This window comes from Anser anser (assembly GCF_964211835.1).
Source record: "Anser anser genome assembly, chromosome: 7".
NCBI classification, from domain to species: domain Eukaryota; kingdom Metazoa; phylum Chordata; class Aves; order Anseriformes; family Anatidae; genus Anser; species Anser anser.
This window is the reverse complement of record NC_139727.1, coordinates 8,606,654-8,632,294: the sequence shown is the minus strand read 5'-3', so window position 1 is coordinate 8,632,294 and position 25,641 is coordinate 8,606,654. Positions and strand designations below refer to the sequence as shown.

The 25,641-nt window shown below is 41.2% G+C and overlaps 1 protein-coding gene across 1 annotated transcript in view; it reads left to right on the top strand.

The window, feature by feature from the left end:
* Window positions 1–6,009: 6,009 nt before the first annotated feature.
* Window positions 6,010–25,641, top strand: part of RASGEF1A (RasGEF domain family member 1A) — a 49,123-nt gene continuing 29,491 nt past the window's right edge. The window contains exon 1 of the mRNA XM_083843852.1: window positions 6,010–6,168. Coding sequence (XP_083699978.1) covers window positions 6,151–6,168 — 18 coding nt within the window. The 5' untranslated portion in view covers window positions 6,010–6,150. The remainder of the gene's footprint in view (window positions 6,169–25,641) is intronic.

Below are 25,641 nucleotides of genomic sequence, written 5' to 3'. Positions count from 1 at the left end.
TTTTCAGAAAAAAAAGTCAGTGCCAACGTAGCCACACACATACCAAAGCAGAGACAAGGGAGCTGACACACAACCATACTGACCTATCCCATTCCTCAAAGGGATCCAGAATCTGGTCTCGGTCCCAATTTACATCTTCAGACACTCCCAAGATCACACTGCTGTAATCAGATTTACAGTACCAGTATATATACAAAAACTGTCAGTGCGCATGTGTGCCTTAGTGTACGTTCTGTAATTATTACAGACAAACACAGCCAACCTTAGTTTAGATCCCATTATCATGGTTATCAGAAGTAACAAAGAGGCTTTCTCTCAAACACAGATGCTGGTTTCAAGCTCAAAATTCCTCTTTCTCACTAAAACTCTCTCTAAAACAACAAGTTACATTGGGTAATCAAAGATAATCTTTGGAAAGCCACAAATCAGACATCAAGTGATGATATTCTGGGCCTTTTTTAGAGTGCTTCCTCTTTCCTACTTTAAATAAAACTGAAGGGGAACAGTTTTATTCATCATGTACAAGAAATAGTTCAGAGGAGATGAAAAACATTCCTCAAAATCTTCTCTACTAAATTAATCATTTGAAATAGAAAACACTAAAATTCCTGCATATTGAAAAAGCATGACTGTTCTCTTTCACTTTTAACTTTCCCAAGCTGACTTTCAAAATAAGATACAAGTTTCAACATCAAGTAATGCCCAGTAAAAGCACTGTTCCTGCAATCCTGACAGCCCTATTTTACAGTGATGGTGGAGCAGCAGAAGAACAGAGCAGCCACCACTTTCTGCAGGCTGTGTTGCTGCCCGCCCCATATCAGACCGTGCTCCTGTAGGCAGGATACCATGAAACAAGCCCCATGTGTACGAGGAGTGGCACAGTTCAGCCCAGCCACGAGAAAATTCTCCTGCTATAGGTACAGGCCTATATGTATCCGGACCTTTTTGAACCACACGTGCTCAGACCTTCTCTGGGGCTCCTTCCAGCTGCTGGCAGCCGTACACAGCAGCAGCCACCAGCAGGGCATGCTCGTGTCCACAGGTGCTCTGCTGCTCTGCTCCTGCCACCACTCCCATTGCTGGTGCTGGTGCCATGGGCACCTGACAGTCAGAAAACAGGTGTAGCTTTCCTTTGTGCAACAGCATATACCCATTACAAACACAGCAACTCCATCACAGAAAGGTCTTTAGACTCTGAAGGTTCAATGGCTTCCCCAGTAGCAGCCAGACAACTGAAAATGTCTCGGCACTGTGTTCTGTGACCTCTCCATCCCTCAACCTGATGGACTTTCCAAGAACCCATACCATGACAGCTTCCTACACATCTTTTGCTAACCAGCTACTCACCATCCTCAACTATTATGGAACACAAAACTGTTAAGCTCCATGTATTCACCACCCCTTTGTAAAGCTTTGCCTTCTTTCCATTTTGCTAACAGCAGAGTCAGTGGTGCTGAGTGACAAAAACAAACTGGTACTGAGCAAGAGGTGACACCAAGACAACTTTTATCAGCTTAACGAACTATAAGTCAAAATACAGACACTATGCAGGTACAAAGAAGTGAAACGAAATCTATATTCATACGTTGTTGTGGCCTTGACATTGCTTAAAGATAACACTCCATCAAAACCAAACTGCAAGAGTAACATTCAGACAGGGACTCTGCTGCCAAGCACTTGTAGCCGACCTTCGCCCACGCAAACAGAGGGAAAAAGAAGCGTCTCCTCCCAAAGGCAGTCACCTCCAATGAGAAACGAAGGCTATCTCTGTGATCGCAACTCGACGCGTTAATCACAACCTGCCTCCAAAAGGCACCTCTTTTGTTCTACATGGGTCTAGCAGATTTCTTGGGAAGTAAAGCTCTCCTGATTTTAAGCCTGCAGCATGTATGGGTCTTTTATATTAGGAAAAAATGCAACTGTTTGCTGTCAGCAATAAATAGCGCTAGTACATTTAAAAACTGTATTTGGGAAATTATTTTTTATCTTGCCATCGTAATATCTCAGGAAGGAAGATGGAGCATAAGGGACATCACTATTGTATTCTCTAACACCAAATGTGATCTTCAGTTCTTCAAAAACATCCCCCAAAATTCAAAAATTTCCTTGGGACTTTATTAGCTTCTCTTTTTTTTTTGGTCCTTTCCCCCAAACAACTACATTCAAGTAAGTGGGTGGATGATGAAAAAAAACAAAACAAAAAAAAAAACGAGAAATTTTCACTCCCACAGCAGTTTCCCACTTCTCCAAAAATAAACGCGCCGTTCGTTGTGTTTTTACACTTGCTGTAGGTTCCACTACATAGCACTGAGGGGGATGGGGGTTTCCATGCTCTGCACAGGGCTGTACTGCAGTATGGGGCTGGCAGGAAGCTGCTCTCTTTACAAAAAGGGAAGCTGGCTGCCTGCGTTGTTTGAAGTCACAGCCTGGCTTAACCCTATATGGGCAACCCAGCTTCCCTCAAAACCGAGCCCTATCCAGTGTTTTCAGGGGTGAGACGTGGTTGTGAGAAGTAGGGTAAGAAAAGATAGAGCAAGCGTGGATCGCAGCCACGCATGCGCCCAGTTCAAAACTTAGCAACTACAGCAGGTCACATCTCACTAGGGCTGAAGGTCAGGAACTTCACGTGGATCCCATTTAGGCTACGGTGTTATGAGGTTTTCTCTAATTCTCAAGCAATAGGTCCTGCTCTAGGCTTTTTGTCATCCTCACAAGTAGGCAGGAAAAGCGAGAGCTGCCTTTCCACGGGAAGTCCGTACGTGTGGCATTACGGCACTGCAGGCTTTACTGAATGAGAAACCTTGACAAGGAAGCTGCACAAACACAGCTGGTTTCCCAGAAACTGTACTTACTAATAATGCAACCTAAATACAGATGTGTGCTCTTAACTGTGTTAGGTTCTGATAGCTTCTGCAGCCGGGCTTAGAGAGGCCTGCCAGCAGATCTCTCGGTTACCTGTATGGAGTCATCCTCATCCTCAAGGTCCTTAGAGAAGCTCTCCCAAATCAGGAACATAGTTATTCATTGATTTTTATTTTATTTTTAAGTACTACAATCAAAACAACGTTTTCACTTCAGTTTCAGGCAAAATCTGCAGCTGTTAGCATGGAATTGGAGCAGCATTTTTTCACTGATCTTTTTAACAAGGAGAAGCCTTGCATCATATAAAAGTAACAGAACAATATATTACGTCCAACTCAAAATTGCATTTTTCTAATTACTTGCTCACTTCCTATATTTCCTTATGTTTGGATAATGAAAATCAAAGAAATAACATTTTGTTTTGAAACCAGAGAGTTACTTTGGATTAAAATTGCCAAAATGGAGACCACAGGAGCCCTAGAATTTTTGCAACAGTTGGTGTGAAGTAAAGGAGGTCGAACAAGCACTACTTGAAAGCAAAATTAACTGGCGACATCGAACCGCTGTGAAACATTCAGGCTTGAAGGTGCAAGTGTATGAAGATTTTGTCCTTAGTTTCTTATGGCTGCCAAGTCACTACCACAGCATTAAACCCTTATATTAATATGAGCAAATGTGCACTCAGTACCAGTAAGGACCACGCATACAACAGGCACATCGTAGGCACAACAGGGATCGTCTGACAGCAGCCCTCAATCTCCCTTTTCAGTGGTTGCAGCTATAGGCACAACCAGTTTGTGCCCTACTTAAAAATAAATGACGTTAAAACACATTTTCCTAGCTGTGCTTCCCTAAGAAGGGAAATTTTAGTTTTTCAGCCACAGCAATTCAGTACCTGTCAGTTATGTGGATCAGGAGAGGACAAAAGAAAAGGTTATCCCTAAAAAAAAAGGCAAAAAAGCTGAGATTACTCTGACACAGAAGTAAATTGAGCTGTTTTTCCCCCTCTTTTGTCATGCCTTTCTTAAAGCTAAGCTATTTTAATTTCATTTTGAGGAAAAAATAAAAATAAATAAAAATAAAAAGCCTTAAAGCCACAAACAACAGCACCCAACTCAGAATCACAACTTCAAATTCACCTTAGTAATTCAGCAACAATGAATTTCCTGTAGATAAAAAAAAAAAAGAAGAAGAAAACCCAAGTCCTACTAAAAGCCTATGGGACTCTGCTCCAAAATTGGCCTCTGGCAAATTATCTCTGAATACTGTGTACTCAAATTTGGATTCTCTTCAGTACATTTTATCTTAGGTGTCAAGAGAATGGTTGCCAGTTTCTTTGTATCTTTATTTTTATGTCACATTGAAGACAGTTTAGTAGATATTAAAAATATATAGTTAATGATTTACCCATCATTCTGATGAGATACGATTGTGTTGTCACTTCCCTTCATGCTGCCATAGTACTTCTCAAGAAGAAAGATTTATAATTCTTCTATCACCATAACCATGCTAAGGAACAGAATTTTAAATTCCAAAGCTTTTATTAAACACTTTTCAGCACATACTTTTATAACTAGTCAATTTGACAATGTAAATATTATTGATATTATTCTAGATAAAGTTTTTCAAGGACTATTACAAGACTAGGGTGTTTTGGTGGTGGTGTCTTGTTTTGTTTTTCAGGGGCGGTGGGAGGCATTTGTTTTACCCCAAACATGCTCCCAATTCCTTTCCTATTTCTCTTCACCTAGCATCTGAAATTCTGCCTTTATCCCTTTTTTTGCTATACCAGAATTTGTGCTATTTCCTCCTTCTTATGAACCTCACCTCTTTAAAGCTACACATCAGATCTTATTCTGATTCTAGAATGCATTTTCAGTTTAAAATAACAGTCTGTTCTGAATAGTAATCCATTGCACCCCTCATTTTAAGGGGAAGGAGGCAAGACACATGACAAAAATCATAGAGTGAAATAGCTGGAAGTCCACCCACTGGGAAAGGCTGGATGGCAGAACCACTGTGCAATGCTGCTGTAAAGAAATGCAAAGTAAGTATTATTTTACTTCTTATGATTTTTATGTAAAAGTTTCTTTCATATGTGAAAGCACTAGCGTAGGCTAATTTCTAGTTAGAGACTTATTTTGTTCAGAAGTCATATTGGGCAGTCTTATACTTCAATAATTCCATCCAATTCCATAAATTATGCCATCCTCTTCAGCAATCGCCTTTGGACCTTCTTCCTCATTTCCTATGGCAATTTCCCAGTTTCCCCATTTTCCTTATTTCTACATACTTATTTCTGTATCTCTATACAAAATCCAACACAAATAAGAAACAACAACAAAGCCAATAGCATGCCATCATTAACTACAAACTAGCACCACCTATATAGAAAATTCCCTTTGTTATTTTCTGCTTTGCCTCTTCTTGCAATAATTCACAATGTGGCCATATATGTATACAGAGAATTCATGCTTTGTTATTATTTTATTTAGCAAAGATGCAATACCATGCAGGAAACCCATTCAGGTTTCCATCAAAGTACATCTAGTATTGTTTCTGTATGATTTAACTGAGCTTCTGAAAAGTACTGGGCATACTGCAGATATTACTGGGCAAAAATTAAGTACAAAGAATGGTCAACTGAAAATTGATTTTGAAAAAAAAAAAAAAAATCCCAACAAGCTTAATTCTAGAGTGTTAGTTCCTAGCTGCCAGATTTCCATGGGAAATACTGCAACTAATTGCCAGATACATGTGTAGGAATTTTGTGTGTTCCCCCTAAAGATAATCAAATTGAAACATCTGGGAAATGTTGCTCTAAAATCACACCAAACCAAACCAAAGCCAGAGAGATTCTAGCAGCAACAATATTAGCAGTGGGCCAAACAGAAATTCCTGCCCCAAACCTTCTTCCTCTCCTTGACCACATCGATACTCTGCCCTACCCAGCATATGAACTCCTATGGACCTATGTGCAGGGCAGGTAGCAGAGCAGCTGTGGCTTGGCTGGAGTTCAAGGGAGGCTGAGGCCAGTGTGGAAGTTCCCAGCCCAGCCATCACCAGCTGCAGCACATGACACCTACGTAGTGGAAGGCCGGGGCCGTCAGAGTTTCCTCTCACGCGCAACCCTCGGCAGCGCTTTCAGTTTTCCTGGGGTATAACTGGCATGGAAACCACAGCACCCACCCACAGCCAGCACGCTCTGCCTGAGCGCAGAGGGGACACGGAGCGGCGGCACGGCAGGGAGGGCCTCGGGCACCAGCAGAGGCCCAGCTGTGAGCAGAGATGCTCCTGCAGACCCCGGTAAGTTTGGCACAGTGCCCCCCTTACAGGGGACAAACACGTCTCTGGGAAAATGAGGGTGGGAGCAGATTCTGCTCCTGCAGTGATGACAGCAAGCTCTTGGGCGGCTAGCTGTGCATACAGATGTTTAATACGACGGTACAGGGAAAGCATGTTTAAAAATGTGATGCAGTTTGTATATTCACTGGTGGTTCTGTGTGTTACATCATGCTTGAATCGTATGTAATCACAGAATGATTCAGGTCGGAAGGGACCCTTGGTGAAGGGAGTCTGTAAGGATTATGTGGCGTTGGCTTTGTGCAATACTGTTGTGGAGAAATGGAAACAGTGGTTGATATTTCATGCTACTGCGGTACATGAGTATTTCTTCCTCTTGCTGCCAGTGTGGGATACCAGAAAAGACAGAAGGAGTGGTGTGAACAGACGTTCACCAAGTGCGGTGGGTCAGAATTGTGTGGGCAGGTTTAAAGACAGGCAATACCTCGAGGGGTGTTCAGCTCCCAGGGGTGCTTCAATTTACCTTCGGGGGTCCACCCATCCCAGACCCGGAGCATCAACCAGCAGGTTTCAGATATTCAAGTCAGAGTTAGGTATGTTGGGGCAAAGACTTCATTCTCAGTCCCATTTTTTCCTCTGCTTAATTAATTAAACAAATGAAGAGCAATAACAAGCAACAAAGTAATCCATCTGTTAGGTAGTACAACCAAATAAATATTTTCCTTAAGACCAAAATGTAGCAGGTTTTAATACAATAAAATGAAAACAATTAGAAAGTGAGAGCTCTAATTTTCAGATGTGAGAATTACCATCCCCAGATGTTGTTCAGGGGGTGTTTGCAGTGCAACTTCTGCTAGACCAAAAATGCTATCCTAGCGCTTTACAAGGGGATGGTTCTGCTGCAGCCAGCAAAGTCCCACTTGGAGTTTCTCAGTCCGGTGAATTTAAGCTTTAAGTGGATTGGTAGGGACCTGATGCACATAAGCCATGCAATCCCTTGAGAAACGATTTTCAGATTAACTAATAAGATATTGGACTGCTTATAGCTTATTAGAGAGAAACAGTGAGCAGCAATACTAATAGCTACTATGCCTGGGATTTAAGAGCTGGATTTAGCTGTCACGTCCATAATTCTTATTGCACTGGTTGTGTAAAGGAGTAGGTGAGAGGAGGGTTTAGCTTCATATTAAGGAAGGTAAAAAGGCTCTACAGCAACGTAATTGCAGGATTAGTTAAAAGTATAAGGCAGCTTTGCTCCACTATTTACACATCAAGGCAATTTATGGAAATCCTCACACAGAAAACTTCAGTAATTGAAAATAAGAGTAAGCTGTTTCTGAATCTCAAGTTAAAGGACAAGCAATATTATTTTTCATGTTAAAATATAATGCATAGAGAAGAATGGTAAATTTTCACAAGATACTTTAAAGGTCATCTCCCCAAGGGAAAAGAATAAGATATGGGAGCTTCTTGACCAACAGTAATTGCTATGATAGTAATCGATCTGTAAGCCTGTAGATATCGAAACTACAAGTTCACGAGATTTCTGCACGAGACCATTTTGACACTAATTGCCACTCATCCTGCAGTGGAAAGTTAAGGCCAAAGGGACAGAGCAACCAAACACCTTGAGAATAACCTGGTACAGGAGCATCACAGTACGTGGACGACATGTAAGAACAGAGAAACCATAAAGCCAACAGACAACATGAGTCAAAATATGAAGGGGCTCGGCAGACCCAGCAGGGCAGAGATACTAGGCTGAGTAGAAATGGAGGTAGAAATGGTCAGATTTGATAACAATATATAAAACCCTAAGCACAGAGAGTGAGGTTATCATAAAAACAATCTTTAGCAAAGCCATCATCTCAAAACTAGAGAAGCACAAGATTTTGAGATTGCACACTAGAATGCATCACTGGAGATGACCAAGGTAGCAAAGGGAAGAAACCAGGCAGCTAAATTTATGAGCAACTGGTGGAACAAGTAATCTAATTGCATGTGATAGCAAAAAGAGGCAATTCACAATAAAATAGAGCCATTACAGAGGACCAAAATTAAAGTGCTCTGCCTGGAATACATATGAGGCCAGTGACTACTGCTTTCTAATTCATGAAGCCAATTTCAGAACCTTACCACCTCTTCTAATAGAGATGACATGTTAGAGGAGCTGAAAGATGAATAAAAACATAAACTGTTCACATGAAAATGAGGGTTATTAAAATAGCTATTTGATGTTTGAGGCATAAGTAAGGAAACCTTTAGTTTCAACCTTTAGCTGCGATCTAAATGGAGATGGATTACCCTTTTGTGACAAAGCCATCCTTGCACAACTTCTCTCCTATCCTAAGGAGGCACAGATCAACCTCGCTGTCACATCCCATTAAGAGCAGAGCTGATAAAATGCACTGGGATTCCAAGGTGACACAGCTGCTTTCGTTACATTTGTCACAATATTGATTAGATTAGGTCTGAAGCCCATCTTTGGCCTGCTGCTGACCCATCGCATCTCTAGGGAAATTCTGTGGAGTGGGAAACAGAATTGAAAACTACTACAACAACGGAAATGTTCAAGATGGTTACAGCTCATGGGACTGACATCGGTGTGACAAGTGCTGATTTTTACTAACTATGCATCCTAATCCATTAATCCCCAACTAGACAACTAAATATTATGTTAGCATCCCTTTCACAGTAGTTAGCTTTTGGGAGCTTAATAGCATCAGAATAACACATTAAATATTTTTCCTTCATTCACTGGAGTAAATATTAATAACAAAGCGATGCCTCGCTCATTTTGCCCACCAAACTTTTAAAAAGCAAATAAAAAGCAGTAGGTGCTCTCTCTGTGGAGCTTTATAGCGTATCATTTGTCTTCTACAGGACGTTCAGTTGTAGATATTACACTGCACACAGCATAGCTGGTGATGTTTCAGCTTGGAGAATTGTGCAACTGAGCTGTGCGGCACACAGCAGCACACAGCTAAGCACCCTTACGTCTGTTCTCATGTTTTCAACAGGCTTTACTTACTGCCATTAAATATTTCTAATGTAACACACGCCCTTTCATTGATGTAGCCTTTGTATGTGGCAGATTTGACAGTTCAGAAGGTACAAAGAACTACTTTGAATTGCTAAATATGCTTCATGTTTTAGACAGCATGGATACCAGAAAGAGATTTTTTATTTTTCCTTTTTAAGCATGAGATCATTTTTTCTTCCCTTTCACACGGGGGCTACCCTTATAAATACCATCAGCAGACACATCTGAACTACAAGGAGCCTGAGCAATAAGTTCAGTAAATGTCATCCCTTTTCCCCACGCCTTTACCTCCCACATGTAACATCTACTCCTCTGACAGCACCACAATGGTTTCGTTTCTCCTTTCTTCCAAGCGTTCCCTTCTCATCATCTTCATACCGCTGTACAAAATACCACAGCTAAACAGTTAGCACCCTGTAAGTAAAATAAACATTCCTATCTGCAGCGGGGAAATTGCAGTACACCCGTCATGCTCTGTAACAGAGCCTGCGACTAGCTGACAGGCAGCCTGCTGTGGACCACCACTGTCCAGAGCGACTTCTGCACACTCTGAAGGATGCAGCAACATGAAGCAGACCAAGCATTGTGCACTGTTAGGTTTAACATAACAGGGTGTTACAGCTAGATCCTGCATTTATTTTATTTCCATGGGAGTGGGGAAAAAAAAAAAAAAAAAAAGAGAGAGAAAAAAGAAACCTGGGATTTTCCTCTACATAAAACTTTGCAATCTCAGTGTACCTGTGACAGTACATGTTTCAGGTTGCTATTTTGATCCTTTTCAAAACTGTTAAATTTTCTTCCAAATTAAGTCCAAGAAATTGTTTTGCCCTGTTCTTAACCTGGTCGTACTTTTTTTCCACTCAGAAAGAAGGAGCATAACTTTTCTTAATACAATCCTAGATTTTTTTTATATTAATATTAAATTAATATTAAATCTTCAAGAAGCTCAAACAACTGCTTTGCAGAATCTTGCCTGTTATTACTGCGCAGACCTCAATTAAGATTCTGTGAAAGCCTTCACATCCCCAAACTATGGTTTGCACCCTAAGAATATGAAAGAACCAAACTTCTAAGAATTGCCTGGTGACAGATAGGGGGTCAATTTTTTCCACTTTAAGGGCTGAAAACTTTGCAGGGTGGTTTCAGCCAGAATTAGAGTTTTCCTCAAAACGGTACAGGTTATGTCCCAAAGAAATACGTTCGGAAGATCCTCTCCTGAATTGTCAGACAATATTCTCTAATTATACTAAACGTGTTCCACTGACACCTTTGCTCTCACTTTTAAACAAAAGCAGTAAAGCAGCCGCACCCCTTAAAAGTTATACATCAAAAATTTTCTGAGTGTAGGCCAAAAGGAAAGTGACCGTCCCTTGATACAATACATAATTTTAACATTTTTTCGTTGTTGTTGTACGTTTTAAACAGTCATTTATTTTTGCGCAGAATAGATCCACAATCTGAGAGGACATTGTCTTGAAACTCTTCATTCAAATTGACATGGGAAGCACCTTTCTCTCCTCTGAGAAAGAAACAGGCTGATGTGTGGGTGGAGAGAAGTAGTTCTGACAAGGTTTAAATGGCCTACTTCGTCACCCTCTTTTCCGCGCCCGCTCCTTACACACAACCCTTCCCCAGCTCATCCATCTCTCCTGCCGTTCCCCTCACAGCATGTTCCCCTCTCCCTGCCTCATCCTCTTCTCCATGCTAACCTGGACACGCTGTCTTGTGTCCCATTCTTAATTCCATTCCTTCCCTATCAGTCTCTGGCCTCCTCATCACCACTGCTGGGTCTGGTTATGAGAGCAGGATCTATCCCCACTCCTTGCCCACCCCTCTGCTGGTCTCTGTGGGCAGGTCAGGCTGGAGCCACGCACTCAGCCTTGACAGAGCTGCTCGGGCCAGTTGGGGGTCTGCATCCCAGGAATGAGAAATGTTAGTTGAAGGCAGACTGATAGCTCTTGCAGTTTGGGTTTGTAGATCACAGACTACACCAGAAATGGACTTGACGTAGTTGGTTCTGTTTGACCGTTTCTAATGGGGCTTTCCACTACAATAACAGAAAGCTAAGGCACCCTACAACTCAGCTGGCAGTCCGCTGCATCGATTTGCTACTAGCATACTTCAGAAGGAAGCCAGAAAAAGAGGGTGGAGATGCAAAAAGCAATGTCATTCTTCTGGACTACGAGCAGCTCACTTGTGTGGGGTGCCCTCCTCTCCCCAGTGATCATTTCTGCTGCACACAGTCCAAGGTGTAAACATGTCTCCGGCCCACGCTTCCTTCTCACCTGCAGAGAGAGCTTGCAGGTCGAGCTTAAAGAGTACAGCAGAGCACATGAAAAGAAGTGTACAGGAACCCACTTCTTTGAAAGTGCTGACACTTTGGAGGATGAAAGAGGCTTGAAATCTCCAGAGTTCCAGCCTCACGGGCACTAAAAAAAATCCCTTGAAAAGAAAAGAAACAGGAGAAGGAAAGAAAAAGTGCACATCTCTGTATTTAGAAGTTCATATATTTAAGTCTCTTGAGGAAGGAAATAGGTTAGGAAACTGACAGTGAAAAATACCAGATTTGAAATGCTGAAAATAAATCTGATTTTCTGATACAAGTTTTAATTATTTTTAAAATGAGAAACAGGCCTTAAAATGTAATAAAAACAATTCACAAAACACAAACCCAATACAATTTAGCCACCAAAGGGCAAAAAGTTAGGAAAACACATGCTAGGAATAGTTTGGCCAGAATTTAATTTGCTTTCAGAGACTACATGTTCACCATCAACAATGGGCATCCCATTACTGTTCCTGCCACCGAGCAATAACGGAAATGAATGCCACTCATTTTTTATGCAAGACACAGACGGCCTTATAGTGTAGAGCAACTGAAGCTTTAACCTTGTAACACAAGTCTCTCGGTAACACGTACAATCATTGTAGCCAAACTGGATTTTTTGAGAATAATCTGGAAGAACAGCCATAATGCATCTTGGATAGCATTATTTTTATCTCATGTGCTGACGATGCCTGCAGAGATAGTGCTGAGTAACACATACGGCTCACTTTGATATTTATTTGCAAAGAGAAGAGCAAGTGCGTGCTGCTTGCAGTGAGGGGGCAGTTGGGACAGGGAAGCAGCAGCCTCACACGTTTCATCCTGAAGGCCTTCAGGGAAGAGTAAGGATGCACAGTAAATAAATAGCTGATGTTTAAAGAACAGACTAGAAGCAACTAAAACTTTGCCTCCTGCAAAACAATAACATAATTAATGGTTCAGGAATTATATTAGAGTGCGATGGCTTTTTCTGTAGACTAATGACACCCAGAAGAAAAGAGTCTCTGCTTTGAATGAGAACATCAAATTTGATTTGTGTAGCCTAAACAAATAAATAATGATTTCTTAATTTAGATAGATCTCTACAAAAACAGAATCCTCGCATTTTAATTGCGGATGAGACAGTAAAAAGTAAACAAAGAAGTTGGGCAGTCCTCGAGCATATGAAAGAAGTGGAGAATCTGCACGAGGCAGACCTCTTTGGTAATCAGTCATGGCAAATTGACAGGCATTGCATCTGCTCGGCACCTTCCAGCTTCGTGACTCAGAACTGCACTGTGAAAGCCGCTCGCAGCGCCGTTCTTAAGGGGCGGTTTGCACTGAAGGAAAGGGCGACTTGTCAGCAGGCCGAGGGCAGGACGTAGAGCTTCAGCTACTGCTGGACAAAGATAACATCTCAGAGACTTTCTGGGTATCAGAGCTTGCCCTAGCCACTTGGTACTTCCTCAGCACGCAGCAACAACCTGACGACCACGTCCGTTCTCAGGGAGCTGAGGCCAGCAGAGGGGAAGGCAACAGAGGCCACAAGCAGGCGCACCCCAGGACGTGAGGGTCCTGCGGCCTCCAGGCCCGGCCTCGCTCGTGGCCCCGTGCCCCTGCAGCAGCGAGCCCAGCTCTCACTGTGCGCTCACTTAGCGGCTCTGTTCGGCACCACGGTCGCTGGCGAATGCCCTGACCCCTGACTCGTTGACCTCTGCAGCAGCAGAACAGAAGGCGAAGGCTGGCAGAGCCCAAGTTTTAGATTGTTTTAAGCAAGGACCTTCCTGTATGGCAGTACCACACCTTGCAGAGCTGTTCGTGTGAATAAACACAGGCCTTTCCCCCCCGAAGATCCCTGTTAGCCTTTTCTCAAATTTAGGAGTAATAAAAAAGCAAGCAGGTAACTGATCCAACACAACCATATATAATTCAAAGTATAACCTGAAAATCCAGAGCAGCCCACGTCGCAGTAAAAGAGTTTTAATCAATTCTAAAAGAGTGAGGATATAGAATAGAGATAACAGTAACATTTAGTTTAGTTTCTACTGGGCAGAATTTAGAAGAGGCTGAACCCTTTTCCCTTAGAAAACTGAAATAGGAGAAAAAGTTTTAACCACACTTCAGTGAACCGCTGGGGGTCAGGGATCCTTGACACACTCCAGTGCTGTTTTAGTTACCATAAGGAGCTTCGGCTGTGCCTAGGAGTTTTGTTCTTCATGGCGAGATAACTGGAAAAACCCTGAGAAAAGCACAATACTGCACAGTCAGGGCCTGAAAAACCTCTGCACTTCCAGAGGCAGGAAGCCAAGACAGACTGCAAAATGGGTGATGAATGCTGGGATGAAAGCTGGGGTTTGGGAAGCAAGAGGCAGCGGGTCAAAGGCCAGGGCCACCCGGGCTCTCCTTCCACCCCGTGCGCTGTCCCTGCTGGCTCTGCCCACACACCAGGCCGGGGCTGCCGGCTGCCACCGCAATGCCAGCCGGGGGTGGGCACTCGCGGTCTCAGCACCTTGCTTGGAGTACAGGGGAACAGCAAGTCTGTTTCAATGCGCTGGCAGTGCCAAGAGAGGAGTTTTATGCATCGTATTTTGCAAAGGGCAGCGTATAGGCGGAGAGCGAGGCCGGGCGGCTGAGGGGCACGCAGTCCCCAGGGAGGCAGGCGGCGGCAGCGGCAGGCCGCAGCTCACTCCTTTGGTTTGAAAGGACGGCAGGGAGTGAAAGGGCATTCTTTTACACAAATACCAGGCAGAGAAAGGTCCTGCAAGCAACTCATACCCTGGTTGTGAGCACTTGCAAGAGCTATTTAAATTAGCAAGCAGTCAGCACCCACAGGAATTAACACCACAGGCGCAGAAGCTCAGATGCACACCCTCTAGATGTTCTTTTCTACCAGGGAAATATTCACTGCACGCAGATTGTTTTGACAAGTTATCTGTTTTTACTTCAAGAATTCTAGGTACTTTTCACTAAGATTTTCACTTTCAGTTACTCTGTCCTCAATGTGTACGTACTATTAACATAAAATAACAAATACAGCTCAACAATCAAAATATTATTTCCTCTTTGTTACATATTATGACTTTTTCCTCCTCACTCCACCAGGAGGGGAACAAATGGAAAGTTATTCACTGTAACACCAGAAAAAGTTAACTTGGAGTGGGATGGGTCTAAAGACCAACAGAAGCCTGAATTTGGCCATTCACCGTAGCTGCTTGCATATTATAAGAACTAAATTGTCTGATGTCAAGGCACTATCAAAACCTAAGTTGATAGTCAGCTACACCCAGTCTATAGAGCACGCATTCCTCATCAATTCACATTCCCACATACAAAGCATCTTCCTGCATACTTGTTGCAGGCAAAGTCATTTATGTTTGCGTGTGACCATAGCAGCAGCGCTAACAAAACTCTGGTCCCCAGGCTAAGGTATTATTTATGAGATCATCCACTGAATAACAGCTGGGTACTTGCTCCTTGCATCTTGGGACCCAGCCAACAGAAGTTACACATGATGCTTTCCTCACCGATTTGTCTTCTCATTGACAGTAACAGTTCCTTCAACATTACAGACATAGTTTAGACACAGTCATAGTAAAAATGCACATATATGTATTGAAATCCTGACAAAGACTGCCTTTCCATTTCTGACAACACGTGACAATATATATAATTGCTGATGTGGTGGGGTGCTGAGGTCAGATTAATATTTATGATCAAGAATTAGTGGGGGAAAAAAATCAGCTAATAAATCCCCCCAAACCAAGCAGGTATCGTGATTCATTTAAGTATGAAACATGTTAGGCTAATGAGGTTTTTACCAAACCAGAGCAAAGTTTCAGGAGCTAAGGATGATTCTTAGGTGGCAAAATAACTTGGATCAAAAGAGACAACAGCAGTTCTTCTGTTTCGAGCTTTGCATTTCATTTTTCAGGGTTCATTCTAACCCCTAAAAACTCAAAACAAAACTCCTTGGGTGTGGACTGAAACAAGAGGTTTGAGTGAAAAGACTGGGTGGAAACCACTGAGCCTGAGAGCCAAAACGAGCACTCGGACCTGTGCTGCGCACACGCCTGGCGAGCCTGACACAAGTGTTCATTTTCCTTGTCTGTAATTCTAAGCCCAACTAATTTACCCTAAGAGCTTCCACTGTAACCAAGGGTCTGGGGGCCAGGGACAGGAGGGAATTAATCTGAAGTGGCACCTCCTAATGAGCAAATAAAGATCAGAAACCTTGGGATCTACTTGCGCAAGAGCAGGGAAATTACCTTTGAGCGTTTGATTTTCAAGAGATGAAGGAGAGAAAGAGAGAAACGGAACTGTGGCCACAGGGGGGAAATTTATGAGAAATGCAAGTTGTGTGGTTGAGGCAGCCTCGGGGACCGCTGAAAGGTTTCAGAAGGTGGACAGACTCCTTTCTCATTAATGAAGGGGCCCTGACTCTGGATCCACTGAGCTCTCTGCGAGTGGAGGGCTATTCAGCAATCTCCTTTGATTGAAAGCGTGAGCCTGCTGCTCCAGAGCTCCTGGAAGCTTTCCTTTTAATGAGGAGCTGGGGGAAGGGGGGGCGATGGCCAGAGGAGGGGAAGGAAAAGATGGGTAGCAAAAGCGCTGGTAGCTGGACATGGGACTTGAAAGGATTTGCAGGACAGGCCTCTGGGGGAAGGTTAAAAACTGACAAGGTAAGTGACGCCTTGCCCGGGCTGACTTTTTACTTGCTGTTCATTGAAAACTTCTCTGCATCTTAATCCACCCTCAGCCTCCTACTTTCTCATAGTTTTATCAAATCAGTTATTCTGCTAGCACTGAACTTAAAAAGAGAAAAATGCTGATTTTCAGATTTTGCCTAGTTGATATAAGCTATTTGAGTAATGTTTAAATATATACATATATAAATAAAATCCTGATCATCTTCACTGCTGCAAGAGGGAACATGCAGCTTGCTGTTCTGACTTGTGCACAGCCGTGAGCTCTCATCAGACTTTGTGTGGGCTTGAAATGCTCTTTTAGTCCTCTGCAGCTGAAAGCTGAACACACATTATCACTAAAAAGGATATGAAAGATGGTGCTGGGACATTTGCCATAAATATACAGGAATGCTCCTCAAAGCAATGAGGAATGTGAACAGATTAGTAGCTAGCGCAGTTCTGAGGATTGTAATGCCAGATAGCTGTTTCTGTTAAAGATTACAATTTTATATTAAAAAATTACAAAAAACACTTGAAATAAAGTCACACCTGTTGCATGTGTCCATGATGTTTACTTGCTTGTAAGTGAGCTGCAACAGAGCAACGTGTTTAAGCACTGACGTGTACTTTAGAAGGACAGAATCTTAAGTCACGTATTCAAACAATTTGGGCATAATTGCCTCAATGGATTTTAAGATATTTAAGGCATAAAAGAGCCTAAATTAAAAATAATATGAAATGTCATTATAATGACTATACCAGCAGTGCAAGTACTTCCAGTACTTCCTTTGTGACGCAAAGTGTAAAGTATTCAATTTTAAAGGCCCAATTGATGCTTTTACAAGGTATAATGTTATTAGTGTTTGACTTAGTATTCAAATCTTTCAAAAGCAATATAGCTACAGAAAATGCTTTGAACTCACTCACTTGTAGCCAAATCTGTTGAAGCCCAAAGTCTTCAGCTATTTCAGTGTTTGGACCAATCCATAACGGGAACTTCTGGGAATGGTTATTGTCCTCCCCAGAGACAAACTGTACATTATTTTAGCCTACTGTGACATTCCAAACCACGTCTCAGACCAGAGTTCTCAAACCCAACTGAGGATACAATTTTATTTGCATTTATAAAACCAGCATGGATTTACCTCATCGGCTCCCCAGCTAGCACGCAACAGTGCACTAAGTTAGAGTCTTCCCAGACACAGCTCTCAAAGAAAAGCTGAACTGTTAACTACTGGAGCTCTGTGGCCATACAGATGCTTGGGTATATAGGATTGAGCTCAAAGTCTGATAAAACCCAAGATGACACATAATTTACACGAATTAAAACAGTGTCACAGAAAAACTAAAGCTACCACTTTCAAAAGCATACTTGAGAACAGTTGAGCATAATTAAACATCCCTCCCTTTCCATTTTAACCACTTCAGTGCTCCAAAAATCAATTGCAAAAGATCTCATTTGACTCAAAATGAGAAACCAAAGTACTACATAGGAATAAGTAAACCTAGCTAATTAATAACTATTTTCTAAAAACAAGTAGGTGACTTTTAAGCAATTACTTTACTGCCCAAAAGGTATGGTAAAAACCGTTCTTGGTAAAGGAAGGAAGAAAAAAAAATTCTATTATTTATTTATCAACAATAAGAAAAAAAAATGAAAGATGCAGAGAAGAGCTGGGGTATATTTATAAAGCAAGGGATTAAATTTTCAGTTATATCTGCTAATGCTACTGGTGTCTATAGATGTGTGAATTCAGTTTAAACAGCATTTTGCTAGCTTTTATCAGCTGCCAAGGAGAATATATCAGCCCCTTGCAGTCTGCAATCACTTTGTTGATTACTTTCTAAACTGAGCAGAGATCTTGGTGGGAAACTGAATGGGAAGTTCAAGATAAATCTAAGCACAGCCTGTGTGTGTTGACTTGGGGTTCAGTGCTGTGATGTCTGGAGTGCTATGATCTCAGTTTGGTGGAGCTCCTAGGTGTGTAGATTATTAAGTCACATTGACAGACAGTATTATCTAGGGAGTAACAAAATATGAGCAAAATCTGTTTGTTTTTTTTTTAAATTTTATTTTTCTAGGCACATGAGACAGTTTGTGTCCACATTTAAAACAAAATACATACAGAATGATTTTAAGAGTTGAGCATGTCATCACTAAGAGAAATGGTTTATAAGGAAAAATTGTAATGAAAAAAGATGAGGCCATTTACCTCAGTGATGAAAATAGTGACCTATGATTGTAGAAAATAATGATATGGGTTATTACAAATTATACAGTAAAGCACTTGAGCGCTTAATATGACAATCCCCCCAAACCAGTTCTCAACATTTCATACATTGCAAATGTTAGGAGGCAGATGCTAGTGAGAGGCTGCTCGTAACTGCCGCTACCTTGCAGGACATCGGTGCGCTGTAACATTTGTGAGGTTGTATGAAGCATATAAATCAGTCAGGTTTTAACAACCATACTTATAAAATATTTAGAAAACTTCAAACAGGAATTAGGCACATGATGTACTTAAGCCTCTGCAAGTTTCCTTCATTTGATGTGATCAAAATCAAACCAAGCAGAACACAAAGCAGTTCAAGCAGCCATCCTTAGCCCAGGCCTAAGCCCTGCTCTCCCCAAAGTTTCAGATGCTCGTTTATCTCCCATGCCTGCAGGAGAACCCATGCGTCTGATTACTTTCTCAGCTTCTTGGGCAACAAGTGCTATTTCAAGCCATAAACTTTCCGCACATCAAAGGCTAATTGGGCAAAGCAGGACCTCACACTCTGCTTCCTACCAAGCAGATCACTCAGCAAATCCCACAACTTGAAAGGCAAATATCTTCCAATTCTCGCTGCGCTCCTCACCAGTCCACCTGAATTTGGGCTGAGCTTAGAGAGGCAAGGAGGAAACAGGTGCATGCAGCAGAAAAACAAATAACAGATACGTGGAGGTGCTGATGATTCCTGCTAACAGTCTCGCAGCACCAAAGGGAAAGGAGTGATTAGGTAACTCTGATGACCTACCTTGACTTGGGGCTTTACCTAAAACCTGCTTAAATTAGTTCTGTTGCCTACAAGGAGTTTTGGACCAAGACCCAGATATGCAGCACTGGACACGATAACCTAGGTCACCACTCCAACGAGATCATTGTGATTTTTTAAAAGTCATTTATTTTTGAAAGAACCAGGAATGTCCCAACATCCCTAGCAAAAAAAGCACCTCCTCATGCTTTAAAACACATGCATACATACACTGCAAGAACAATGCTGTTTGCCGACTTCACGCTCTTTGATGTGTGAATGTATGAGACAATTGGAGACATTCCAATTATCTCCAGTTCAAAGTTATGCCAAAATTAGAAGCAGTTATGAATAATGTATTAGGTTTTAGTGGAAACAGCTATGCTGAGTAGAACAAAGATGAAAGTTTAGCTTACCTGTGAATATGTGAAATAGGTGAATATGTGAAATAGGTAAGCAGCACTGCTGCCTTAGACAGAGCTGTTTGGAATTGCACATCCTCAGAAGTTCAATTAACAAAACCTATGTCAAAACAGAGTTTTGTGACAGGTTATAAATTGCTTTCAAATGCACTTCTGATGTTTTCAGAGTAGAACTGGAAGCCTAACTTTCCAGTGAAACCTCCTCTAACTTCTTTATGTGGCTTTTCAGAAGAAATAACCAAGTCAGACCTATTATCATTTGCCGCTGCAGACTAGAAGTTGTTTCCTGGTCAGAAGGTGTATCCTGAGAGGCTCCTTAACTAGTACTGCAGTACACTGAGACAGATCCTCAAAGGGTGCTAAGCAGTCTCTTTCCATTACTTTCAGCAAACTTAGTGATTTCCTAAAAATCTAGTATTTTAAGTAAGGAATAAACTACTTCCAGGTAGAAAAGCTTCTAGATAGATAAGCTGTTCTTGCTTGGATGTCTACATTATGTACCAGATAGATATCCAATAGGTATTCCAGCATTGCCTTCTATTATTGCAATTCTACTTTGTGGACTTTGTGAAAAAGATCGAACCTCAGAAGATGATCACGAGAGTGCAGGCTGTAGAATGAGAAGATAAATATAGGTACTTCTTTGGTTTTGCATTCTAAGAAACCTGGTTTTCCACTCATTACCCCACATCCTCGTGTTCTTTTTGAGTAATTGGAAGGAAGCCTTTCTGGTAAGGCAATGGTTACCACTTAAGCACGGTCAGCAGCAAGGACCACACATCTTTGACAAGGGTATCTGACAACAGGCCAGAGATTATTTTTCTTTGTTTTGCGTATAAAGTTATCTGTACCGTTATTTACAGGTGCCCTTGCTGACATCCTGTGTTGCTTTCCTTCACTGACTTCAGTTTAAGTTTGCTGGTGTTTTGCAAACCATAAAAATGAAGTCATTGTATAAAACGATCCCACATTCACTAGGTTTTATTAGCAGTAGCAACAATAGTAGCTTTAGCAACAATAAAAATTGTATCAATCAACAGACTCACTGGGGTTACAAAACAACAAAGAACATATTTCAACAAACAAATTTGTAGTACATCTTACAAAAGTTAGTTAATGTAGCAGCTAGTATGAAATATTTTCCACAAATAGCATGTAATGCTAGGCAATTCTAGGCTTTCATTTACTTTGGAAAATAACTACCAATACAAACCATTAGTGTACAGAGTGATTTTCCTCTTTGGTCTTAAAATTTCATTTCCATTTCCCAGAACCAAACTGTTCTACTTGAGCAAACCCTCCTTTACGTCACCAGGCGTAGATGGTAGATGACGTCAAATGCCTACCCCCTCTAACAATGCAGCAATTCCTCCTGCATCACCCAATTTTTATGCCGATGAAACACAGCAGATCCAATAAGCAGCATGGAAGTAAGCACAATGCCATTTATCTCCTTTTCTGGGCTTGTCTTGCACAAAGTAGAATACAACAAGGAATTGTACAGCCTACACTGTATCTCAGTGATGTGAAACAGACTGGTGTGTAATCACAGGAGTAATTTGCCTGCAATGTTCTATATTATGCTCATAACCATTCTTGGAAAAACATAAAACAAGGGAATATAGTGTCTCCAGTTAAGTGGAGTTCATGTCTATAAAAAACTTAGGTTGAACACATAAAGAGTTTCTGCATCTCACTGATTAAGATTTAGGCTAGACTTCATTAATGAATTTGAAAAGATCACTATTCAAGTAACTTAATGCATTTGCAACACTTCATGTGAACCAAGTTGCATTTTTCACTTCAGGATTAGGCTGCCTGATATCCTTTCAGTTAAATCTATAGCACAACTAACTCCCAGCGGGATGGCTTGTCAGTTTAGAATTTCTAGCTCATCTTTGCCGTGCACATATCCTGTGGGAGAAGCTAGTGAGAACAGAGCAAGCTAGGAAATGTTTATAAGGAATTATTCTCCTACACAAGGAAAATAATCTGATTTTCAGTGTTATAAATCACTACTGCAACACAGTTAAGTCATTATTTTTACATAGCTACATTTGAACGCAAGGCATCTGGACATCAGTTTCCTGGATATAGATCTGACAGAAATGTAAGAGTACTGTCTGATCAAAATTCCCTTACCACTATGAAAATTAAGGCTGTCCAGGAAATCTGCAATAGCACAGAAAAGCATACAAAGCTTTTACTTTTATGCCAACTGCTCAAGTCTCACTCAGACAGTAAGCAACCATGTACCAGTTCAGAAGACAAACCAGCACAAGGGAATGAATGGAAAAAAATCCCTTCCATTCTTGCTATCCAAAGTAATTTGAAACTTACTTTTGGCTACGTTTATTATTATTATTATCATGCAATGCGCATGATTGTATGAGCATGAGTTTTACATAACATTTCATACTTTGCATGTATAGTGATGTCAATTTGTTTTGAAAGGTTACGGAGAGAGAACTAAATAACAGAGATGATAACTATATTTTCCCAAACTAGTGGAGGCCACTCCTCCAAACACCACTTCATGATTCTTCATGAAATTTATTTGCATTGCAACCATTTCTTAAAGATGGCTTCCCATTTCACAAGCCCAGCCTCTCTCTCTCTATAGCTTGTCTCCCCAGACACATCCACGATCTGGACCCATTTCTGGCTCGTCTAGTTCTGGAGAAGAAAGGTAGTCAGGAAAGCTGCATCAATCACGGGAGTGTGCTGTGAACTGTACGGAGATTACAGATGCAAGCTCAAGTTCCTGACTCTGATATGACTGTTTATTTCAGGGAGATTTGTCATCCCCACCCAAATGACAGTATTTAAAAAAGCAAATGTCCAGATAAGTTTAAAAAAATCCCCAAACCTGAGCTAGGAGACAGCTGGGAGTAAAACAGGCTCTGCTCGTGCCATGTACAGCCTTTACACACCAAGAATTTTGTCTGATGAGGAACACCAGTGAGCACAAGAAAGAACAAGCTTCCTCCGGGGAAACGACATCAGCTTTAAGTTTCCCACATGTTCATGCCTGGGGAATCCCCTCTGAAGTCGCTAGCTAAGTGACATCTGTTTCTCACCACTGGAGCGAGGCAAACAGCAGCAGTAAGGTTCAGTCTCGGGCACACCAGAGAACATACAGGGCTCCTGAATTTACTCGATTTGTTTTACACTATCCAATCCTCCTTATTCTGGTGAGGGGGGAAAGAGGAGGGAAGACCATAAATGATAACATTCAAATAAAATAAAAACAAAGTTCCCCAAAAGATCTTTAGTGTTGGTGCAATGAATTTGAAAAAGGCAAAGGAAAGGGAAACAAGTTTGATAAATTATTATCCTACTGACAGTGAAATAACTAAGTGTTCCACCTCACCAAAAAAGACAACCTATGAATATGGAGACTACTATAACTAGGTAGCCTGTGTAATAGCTAACTTTTGGATGACTGCCAGTCCCGAATGGTAAAGCCAAAAAGGCACACATTGGCACACATTGTTTATTTGTCGTCAGTTATTTGATTTGTGACCTGGTCAATACCGAGCACAGGGAAAATGCAAGTTCCAGGGAGAGAATAAATCTCTTTTATTTGTAGTTCACATACATTTATTCTCTTATGCAGATATTGTCATAAAGGGTTGGGCACAGCAGCTCAGTCATGTTAATTCTTGGACCAATTCATGTCAAGCTCCTTTAGCAAAACAGAAGACTAAGTAATTGTTCAGTTAATTTCACTCATGGAAGAAAAATATATAGTTTGGTTTTGTTTTACTTTCAACATTTATGCATATATAGTAAGGGGGTGTTCACCAGCAGTTCAGTCCTCAGTTTTATCCAGTGCAAAAACTGACCACAAAGGGTCATCATGTTTTAGTGTTCCATGTTTGAAGTTTATTTTGGGATAGTCTGAGGCTGCATCCCATGATAAATAAAAAGGCTAAACTCACTTGTAGAAGAGACAATATTGTATATTCTGTACTACTCAGCATCAACTCAATATACATTTGTTTATTCACTATGGTTCTGATAAAATAGGGCAAGTCCTTCCCATGTGCCTCAAACTATACTGAAACACACTGTAGCCAGTCCATCTACACACACATTTCTAAGCAGGCTTGGGGACTCATCCATCTGTTTGCCAGCTCCCGTTGTTCATCAACACGTGTTCTTAAAAATAAATTCATTTTTGAATGCTTGGTATTTTGGTGACAAGCTTCTAAAATCAATCCATATTTATTTTCTCAGTGTTTCTCCTTACCTCTTACTTAAGATATTAATATGCATACCTCGAGGTTCCTAGTTTGGTTCTATCCCGAATAAAGTCATCGGAATTAAACCAACAGCTGTTAACTGCCTGTACACTGAGTAGAGTTTAGGCCACTCTAAAACTTCCCTAATAATTGTTGCTGAACGTCTTATTGGTATCAGCAAAAAGAATCCAAGCAATAGATGCGCACAGGAACTGAATTACTAGCGGTAATTCAGGTAAGAGATACATTACGTGTGCAACAGAAATTTGCTTGCAGCAGTACCAATATGCAAACAAATTACTGCAAGTGAGCTCATCCACCCAGCATTCTCACCATCAGCTGTAAAATCAGATTTGTAAAACCAAAGAGACTGAAAACAGGAAAAAAAATAAAAAATGATCATCTCACTGACCTTAATAAATCTTCCAAAATACCTGTGGGAATGCTAACAATGTTGCTGTTATAGGTTCTGCTAAAGCAAACAGAGGGCTGACTTCTCAGATTGGCAGTTTTGATTTGCTAATTGTGATACCCCAAAGCCTATAGCACTAAAAATAAACTTCTTTTTTGTTGAGATGGTTTAAAAAAATAGCAACCCATGTGCATTTACAAAAATACCATATCAAGAAGATTGACATCAGCACACATGCAGATTTTTTCTTCCCCTGGGCACCAAATTGCTGATGTATGTACGTGCTCCTTTCTTGGCATAATCGATTTTCGCTTTCTGCACGGTGGCACATTCTTGGAATAGTTGGTGTCGCAGCAAGCATGAATATGCAAGTGAAGGACAAAATAGATAGGATTAGACCAGGACTCCTTCGTTTTGAACCCAAGCTTGAACCCGTTTAAAATAGAATATTGGCTGCCTTTAAAAATTCAGCTTAAAAAGACTCTAAAAAAATAATAAAAAGAATGCACATTACATTGACATGCTTCTGTTCTTTCACATTATAGTCAAAATCACACTGAAGCACTCACAAACATTAAAAACAGCCTTTATATGTTTTTATGTCTTTTCTTTGAAAACAAGACACAAGCAAAACGAAGCAGATTCCAACATCTCCACAAAACATACAACAAGAATAAGAAGGGAACAAATCTACAACTGTAGTAGAAGCAGCTGTTCAGCTACACCCGAATTGCCTAAATTGGCATTTATGCATGACATGTTGTCGCAGTTCCTTTAAGCAGAGCAGGCTAAGCCAACTATCTTTTTCCGAGATCTTTTTCTGTCACTCACTCTCTGACTAGCTCTCTACGCATTTAAATGACCTGAGATCATCGGACTTGTAAGATGTTCCTGTTGCTACATCAGTGATTCAAGGAAGTATATCACCCCTTTTAAATCTGTTTTGTATGCGCGTGTGTTTGTTTTTTAAACAAACTTGATTCATCCGTACCACCAAGAACATAAAGGACACCCATGATACATTACAGCGATGTTTCCCAACTTGATGTACCCTAAATCTCAATTAGCAGGCAAGTTAATTCCTAAAAAGAACAGAATTCTAAGACCAGAACACGTATGAAAATTGGGAAACAAACTTACTATTAGCGAACTTCTTAAGGCGACTGTGCCAAAACAGCCATTAGTATCTCAGGCAGTACTGAGCAGCCACACCCCAGTATCATAGTCAACGTGTGTCACGTTATGTTAAGAGTCTGCTATGTTGGCACCAGCACAAACAGCTGGAAATAAGCACCATGCTCTCGCTGAATCCTGGGGAAGAGCATTTCTTTCAGTCCAACTGCAAGA